The 8277-nt window shown below is 42.3% G+C and overlaps 1 protein-coding gene across 2 annotated transcripts in view; it reads right to left on the minus strand.

The window, feature by feature from the left end:
- Msrb3 (methionine sulfoxide reductase B3) overlaps positions 1-8277 on the minus strand; it is a 120851-nt gene that overhangs the window by 69027 nt on the left and 43547 nt on the right. For both annotated transcript variants that reach the window (XM_005357922.3, XM_013350274.2), the window contains exons 3-4: positions 4237-4345; positions 2559-2636 (exon numbers count right to left, since the gene is read on the minus strand). In XM_005357922.3, the coding sequence (XP_005357979.2) occupies positions 2559-2636; positions 4237-4345 (187 nt within the window). The remainder of the gene's footprint in view (positions 1-2558; positions 2637-4236; positions 4346-8277) is intronic.

Here is an 8277-nt window from a genome sequence, read left to right on the forward strand (position 1 = left end):
CATGATCACTATTCCTGCTATGTCTGTATCCTTTCTAACTTCCTTTCACTTTTACTAGCAAAGACCTCCTCATCCCAACCCCTATGTTATAGTTTGAAATCCTTTAAACTTTCTTGTTCAAACAACTATGTGGGTTTTATACCTGGACTTGCTGATGATATTTTTCCCCTTATACTTTTAAATAACTTTCCAGAAATGTAAATAACTGCAAAAGATGAACTCCCAGTTGTTTTGTATTCTGTATACATGCTTACAGTGTTTCTGTCAAAATCTCAGATCTACATATTTCCATCAAACATAAGTGGAAAAATAAATCACGTGAACTAATTTGCAAACCCGTCCTTAGCAACATATCTATCAATCAAATCAGACTTGTTTCTTTTTTCTAAAATAATGAAGTCCTCCAAACTTTCATTTTCTATCATTTGAATAAACACACTGATACATGTTCTCATGGCTACCATTTAAGCTCCGGGGAGGGAAAACGATACACAGATAGGAAGACATAAAAAACAGACAGTAAGGGACTGCCAACCTTCGCAGGCGTTTGGCAGTACTGCCTCACACTAGTGTGGCTTTTGTTGCTGTTTTCCTTCAGGGAGCTCATCTTCAAAAGTCACACACACCCTTGAGCTATCATTTCGCTTGACGCCTGAAGACCGCAACTGGGGACAATGAATTCCAGCCAGACTTGGGCCGGATGGAGGGTGGACCACCCCAAGTAAAGAGAGAAGACTTGGGCCACATGGAGAGTGGACCACCCCAAGTAAAGAGAGAAGACTTGGGCCGGATGGAGGGTGGACCACCCCAAGTAAAGAGAGAAGACAGTAGGCAGAAGAGACACGGGAGGGAAAGCTGCAGACCGCTGAGTCTCAGAAATGTGCCCAGAGAAACGGACGATGGGAAAATCAATTCCCTCAAAACTGCCCACTCCCTGTGGCCCCTGAAGTCTTCGTGGGACCCAGGGAACACGTGCTGAACATGAAGACAGATGCACAAAGCCAATAAACCACTCCATCTCCAACAAAGAAAGGCAGGGGATGCTTTTCTCTCAGAACAGACAGGAAAGCAAGAAGAGACAAGTGAACAGTGGAAACCAGCAGAAGTATGGATGAGAAGTTAAATCCTCTTTCCCAGAGCATGTAGAGAATGGGAGCTGACAGCAGTGCTCAAAGAGATGGCGCTGTGTCATGGTGAACGGTGACCGTGACTCTCACCAGCTCTTGTGCTTGGATAAGGGTTTTGCTTTCAGGGTTTGTGATTCAAACGCTCACAAGGGTTAAATCTGCCCTCTACAGTGGCTCTGTTTCTTATTTAAAACAGCAAGTTTTCCTTCAACGAGTCCTTCAGTGAAATCACACGATTGGGGGAGAGGTGGGGCATCTCAAACAAAAAGCAGAGGGGATGTGGGCAGCTTTTACCATTTGGGTATTAACCAGTTTAGCATGGCTCAGCAGCTATCTTAAGTGTTATGTCAACTATTGTGACATAAGCTAAGGGTGTTGAAATCGAGGATGTGTGTTTTCTGAGAGGAAACGGGTGACAATTTGAAGGGTTGGTTTTTTAACATGAAAAAAAAAACTCTGTAAGAATTCAGAACAGATTGTCAACCAGCGCTAACGTGTGAGAAGGTTTGTGCAACTGGAGAAAAGTTCAAAACTCTTAAAAAAATTTTAAGGAAACTACTATTTTCCTGTTATTTCAGAAATATCTGTAAATGATATTTCTCTTAAAGGAGAAATATGGAGCAAATTAAAGTGTGTTTTGCATGCTACAGCTGTCAGATTTTTATTTACTCATTCATTCTATGAGACTCTGTCATCCTGTGTCAGACAAACGATGCTCACGCTTCAGAAAGCCTTCTCTTTGGGGAGAGAGCAGAATTTTCCCACCCAGCTAAAACTTCTTTGGTCAAGATTATCCTTCGATGAGTAAGAATATCCTATCCAGATCAAGAATTAACTATCTTGGCCAAAAGGCCTGTGTGGTGCCTGCACGACTGTGAACTGCTGGGATCTAAAAATGATGATCGTAGGCCAATGAAAAGACAGTGTTAACCTCAAGTCTACAATATTGTTACCCGTACATAAAAATCTGCCATATGCCTCACATCTGCTTTAAGCACAGGTGTATGTCTTCATCATGGGAGTACAAATAGACTTTAACATGAAGACATAAATGGATTCAAAGGTATCACTTGAAGGTAGAAAAAATCAGTAAATACATGAACGGATCTCCGCTTACAAAAATGTCCTCCGTACTTCTGCTAAGGACAATGGTTACCAAGGTGGGACAAAGTTAACGGTGAATGTTTTAAATGTCCAAACACTACAAAATTAGCCAGTCTGTCATAGAGAATTAACCAGGAAAGTCTGTAATTATTCTTTTTTTCAAGGAGTGGACACGCACAAGTATATATACATATACGTATATATTACATATTTATAATAGGGAAAGATGGAATCAAATTCAGCAAAAGAAAGATTCCCAGGAAATGAGCAACAAGGAGTCTGCAGTCATGTGATCCAGCCATGCCCACCAGCTCTCAGTCCACTTACTTGAACAATGGTGTTCCACAAACAACACATTTGTATATTCCAGGATCTTTGTGGTGTGTGTATTCTCCTTCAAAGGCACTGATAAAAAAAATAAACAGATCATCAAAAAATATTAGCAAAGCTAGTATTACTTCTTACAGAACACATTGGTTTAAAATATATTTCTCTAGTAAATCTTTCCAGAGTTTTTGGCCTTAAAATGAGAACAGACCAAACATATGGAAAGCTGAACCATACTAATATACTTCAAATATATATAGTAAAATGTGCATATAACTACTCCAAACTAGTACAGGCAAATTAAAAATATCAAGCACCTAGTATGTGATACCTGGAATATTTTTCAAATAAAAAAAAAGCCTGTTGCTTGATCCCCATAAAGAACATTATTACATAAGGTTTCTGCTACTCCACACTGTGCAAGAGGGGACCAGAAAATGTAGCAGGGCCCAAGTCTCCAAGTGGAAGGAGTCTTATTTTTCAGTTTGAAAAGGAATATTGCAGCTTTAAGGGAATATTTTTCTAAGTTAGCAATCTTAGAGGCGAGGAGGTCATTCGGCTAATACAGATCAGCTGTGGTCGCCCAACAAAAACTCTATGTGCTCTGCAGCTTGATTTTATTACCCTTTCACCTCTTTACGAGCTCCAATTTTTTTATAAACAGAATTTTTAAGAATGACCTAATCTCTGGTTGTTTGTGTGCATTAAATCATTTTGCTAGCTGTGCACACAACAGGGTGGGCAGACGTCTTCTGCACTGAGAATCTGGCCACCGCCGGCTCCGGGCATGCAAGCTCACTTGGTCAGAGACTCCACATCAAGGAGATTCAGAAAATAGTAGGTTCTATGACAGGAAGAGCACGTTGCCTGTTAACAAGGATCCCCTGTGTGGGAAAGAGCTCTTTCAGCTCATGAATGAAAACACTAAGTTACATCATTAATAAATCTGGATCCCAGGTACATTTACAGTTTCGTGCCAAGATCCACGGTATAAATTAGACAACAAAATCATTGGGCCTTGGCAAGTTACTTTTTAGCTGGAATCAGCTGAGAGAGACTTTAATCACTAGAAACAGTCTTGGAAGTGAACAAACTCTTTTTTTTTTCCTTCCAGGATGTAGGGCGAACTTCCAAGGACCAAAGCCATGTGAGGGCAGTTATTGAAAATTTTTGACATTCCAACCACAAATGAGCCAATAAATACTTTCTCCACATGTGCTTCAAAAAGAAATTGGAGTGGGGCGGAGAGGAACTAAATCATGCTACCTGCTTCTGCAGCCAAAATGTCTATGCTTACAATGGCCACCTTCACAAATGGCAGCATCCTGGCGTGGCTCCATGTCCCTCATGGGTTTCCTCGCTGTGATGTCTTCCAAAAAAAAAAAAAAAGTCCCTAAATCGCTATCACTGCCACACATTTTGTTGCAAACTAAAAACGGGCCCTTAACAAAAGCTCCGTGACTTTTATAAGATAGAACGCTCACTCAGTAGAGAAAAGCAGAGGCAAAACTCGGTCTTCTCCTAAACAATGTCCCATTTCCAACCTCCTCAAAGATAGCCATCTACAGGCTTGGCCTTAGTCGGTTTGTCTAGGATTCTTTAGCTAACCAGAAGAGGAGTCCAAGGAGGAGGGAGCCACGCTGCTCTTGCCTCGCTGGTTTTTATTAAGCATGCTTACCTTTCAGTTCCTTTCTCCTGAGTGACATGGTACTGCAGGGGTGTCAGCCGCTTCCTCAGTTCCTCCTGGGAAAAGGCCACCTTACAGTTCTTTTTATCCCGACATGACCCTGAAACGAGAGGATGGGGAGAAAGAGCCGTTCTAGCCTGAATCCTAAAGAATTGCTTCGGCTGGTCGCCACAGCGCAGCCGCTACGGTCACTTGTCCATGACCAAACCAGTCCCTAACAGACTACAAAACCCTACCTGAGCTGCAGCTGGTCTCCAAGTTCAAAAAGAATGCCCCTTGAGATCCAACTGATTCCTCTAGAGTAGCAACGAGGTGTCAGAGCCAAGGTCTCTGCAATGTGGAACTAAAAACTCACCGGACATTTGTGTCCAGGATGATGGACATCCTCTATGCCACCGGATACTGTGAAACCACTTTTTAAAAGATAACTTCAATATCATGCATGTATCTGTAAGTGTTCACTGTGTGTGTGTGTATGTATGTATGTATGTATATAATGGTATATAAAGATCCATTCGATAATTTTGTAACTTGGTAGACATCACCATTCCATTGTCATCCAAGATGACTTAATCACCACCCTATTTACTTTCCTGGGGACCCTAAAGATACATTTTTTTCACAGTAGGAATTGCTGTTTTCTTTGAGTCTGTCAGACACTCCGCTGGGTTCTATGCAGTCTTTCAAAACGCACGCTTTTCTAAAGACCATATCTTACCATGTTAGCAAGAAACTTCCAGTAGACTTCAGGAGAAGGGAGATTCGAGAATTCCAGAGATGGGGTGAGGGAGAGAGGAAGGAGGAAAGACAAGACAGACAAACGGAAGAGCCAGGGTGGTTTCAGAGAAGGCTGATGCTGTCCTGCAGCTCAGCTGGGAGGGTGTCACCCATGGGGGACCCGAGCGATGATCCGAATGTGACTAGAAGCAGGGGTGGCTTTTATCTCGATGTGTGCAGACTGCCATAAAGCGTTCCGAGGACTCCTATTTATGCGTAATGTCTTGAAGTTAGCCTTCTTAGTGGCCTGAGCACTCCTTCAACTCCTTTTGATTCAGCAGTGGGAATGTGTCCCACCGTTTACTTCTCAGGTGCCTCACGTAGAACATGAGATTACTGAGTTAAACCCAAAGATTACCTAACCGGTTTCCCTGACTGTGGGGTTGAAGAAGGGCTGTCAGCTTCCAGAGGGGGGTGGGGTGCCTAGACAGATGGCTGGTTTTCCACCAGCAAACAGTGAGTAGGGAAGGAGCAAACTGGAGCCGAACAGAATACAAACTCCAAACTCCACTTCTGCTGGCCTCCCTGGCCCTTTGTTGGTCTCTCGAAAGAGGCCCCAGGAGCAACTGGCACGTTGAGAATGGGCTGAGGGTCTCCCATCTCGCTGAACCCCAGTTAACAACGGGCTCATCCTGGTGTGAGAATCCCTACTGTTGTCCAGGGCACAGACAGAAATGTCTCCCTGGCTAGTATGTTCAGCCTGAATGTAGCAAGCAAGGCTTTTTCTCAAAACCTCAGGGCCCTGAGACTGGTGAGCTTCTGTTAGCCTCCCTCTAGACTTCTCAAAAGTTATTTTGCTTTTATTTATTTGCTTGTTAGAAGAGTATCTTTGTTCATTTTCTCAAGAAGTTCATTAATTACTAACTTAGTGTGACAAATTATCATGGTTAAAATTATTAGCTCCAATGGGCTTGATAATTATGCTACGAACAATTAGAATTAAGCAAATCTGTCCAAAATATTTTGGGTTACTCTATGTTCATTCATACAAAAAGACCAATTGTGCTCCCAAAGTTGTGAGGGCTGGGCTAGCCATCTGTGTGTCATTTAGAACAAGAGAAGCAACCGCAGGTTTAAATTACATGGTATTGGATTGCAATTTCCTAACATTGGATGCTTTTCTGCTTTTTTACCTTGAGTCATTTACCAAGGAGTGTTCATAAAAAGTCGCTTCAAGCACAGATGCTCGAGAGTCACTTAGGCAAAGATGTTTCTCTCTTTTTCATTCCACCTCTCTCTCAAAAAAAAAAAAAATCTCTTTTCTGAAGGAAGAGGGTAAGACTGTGGCTCAGTGCTGCCGAGCCGGCCATGTCTTTGTGGAGGGAAAGGTAAAACTGAGAACATCTGATGGAGGTAAACAACGCAAACATGAAAGCTCTCCCAGCGAACGGAGAGTACAGAAGAGACCTTAGTTCATAGGTTAGAAATTACTTTTGATCTAAACATTCTTAAGAACAGATTGTTTTCTGCTACGAGCCATCTCATTAGCCATACCACAGAGCCCCCGTCTTAACGGTGAACTGTGAACGGCCCCGCTGGCCTCTTTGTCATTCTCCTTCTTATTTGGAGGAAAAGCTTTCCTTCCAGCTCCTTTGTTTGTCTTTCAGGACCCACCAAAGCCGTATTCACACAAATTTCGGAGGAATTCGCCTTGTGTCACAGCCTACAAATTATTTGGTTTTGGTGCGCTTAAAGGTCATCTTACAAATTAGCCAAATTTTCCTCCATCCTGGCTTTCAACCTTAAATATAAATGCTGTTTCCTAACTGTAAGTGAGGTTCATTCTCTGGGAAATGCCAGTGATTATTTAAAGTGGTCAAACTACACACGTTTTTGTTCTTTGACCATACTAGGCTTTTAAAGGATGCCCAGGAGCAAAAGGAAGACATACATACAAGAAACAGTTACTGCGATTTTTGCATTAAACAACAGGTCTCACCACACAGTGCAATAATAATATACTTCTTGGACGACTGAAAGCTGTGCGAATGTATTAATTCTTCTGGCATAACCAGAGCTTGGCAGGCAGGCCAGAGAGGAGCCTCACTTCTGTCCCCAAGTTCGCCATTCATCTGGAAATCCGAGAGTATTCATTGGGCGGTTTCCCTCCACTATCTTCACTTAGGAACTGTAATTTTCTTATTACACAGGGTAATTTTACATTAGTGTTATAGGACATCTGTTCAATGGCTTCTGAATTGGCTTAGAAGTATGCAACAGAGAGAAGTATCCCTTTCTCTAAACATATAATAACATTACTTTAAAGGCCTAAGTCGGTATATACACACATGCAACACGGTACATCTGAGGGAATATTACCCCTGGTATCTAATCATAACCCATTCTCTGCAGTGTGGTTTTTATGTGACTCAACCCAAAGGTATTTAAATGCTGGAATATGCTGGTATCTTTTTTATTTCTATCAAGGCCTGGCCTACATTGCTGCTGAAGAGAGTTGTGTGGAAAATCCAGTAGGGAGGTCTTCTCTTCATACACACAAGAGCTCACTCTTGAGAGCTGGAGGCTCAGACCTTCAACCCCACACACTTCTGAAAAAGAGAACTTGCACGCTGGTAGTGCCTGCTTCCAACTGTGACCTGAGATGGGTGTCACATTAGATTTGTGCCTTTAAGGGTGGCGACAACAGACTCAGTGGGGCCCAGGTGCAAAACTCACAAAAGATACTGAAGCCAACAGTCCAGCCTAAAAGGTAGCAGCTCAGATGTCTCTGCCTACAGTATCTCTGTAAGTATTCTCTCAGAAAAGTCCGTTTCTAACAAGTTATTTTAAAAAAAAAAATAAGAAAAAAGGAAGTGAGGCAGGGAAACAGAACTAAAAAATTCAGTTCTACTCTAATCCATGTGCATCTCTAGACACAAAATTTTAGAAGGTAGAATCATGCCCATTTTACAGACACAAAAACTGAGGTCCAGAGAGTTGGTTATAACATAACTTACTAAGGAGACAGGCCTATTCCCATCAGAAAAAAAAAAAACTATGCTATAACTTTCTTCCCAAATTACACAGAAAATTTCAATAAAAAAACAATACCTTTAAAAAAAAACAGTCCCCCACTAACAAGACAATAAGTGGAGGAGAGCAGTAGTAAGGTGCGTAAGAAAGTAAAGACACAAGTCCCCTGGCCCTGACGACACACACACACACCCTGGCCCTGACGACACACACACACCCCCTGGCCCTGACGACACACACACACCCCCTGGCCCTGACGACACACACACACACCCTGGCCCT

This window comes from Microtus ochrogaster, chromosome 24, assembly GCF_000317375.1.
Source record: "Microtus ochrogaster isolate Prairie Vole_2 chromosome 24, MicOch1.0, whole genome shotgun sequence".
Classification (NCBI taxonomy): domain Eukaryota; kingdom Metazoa; phylum Chordata; class Mammalia; order Rodentia; family Cricetidae; genus Microtus; species Microtus ochrogaster.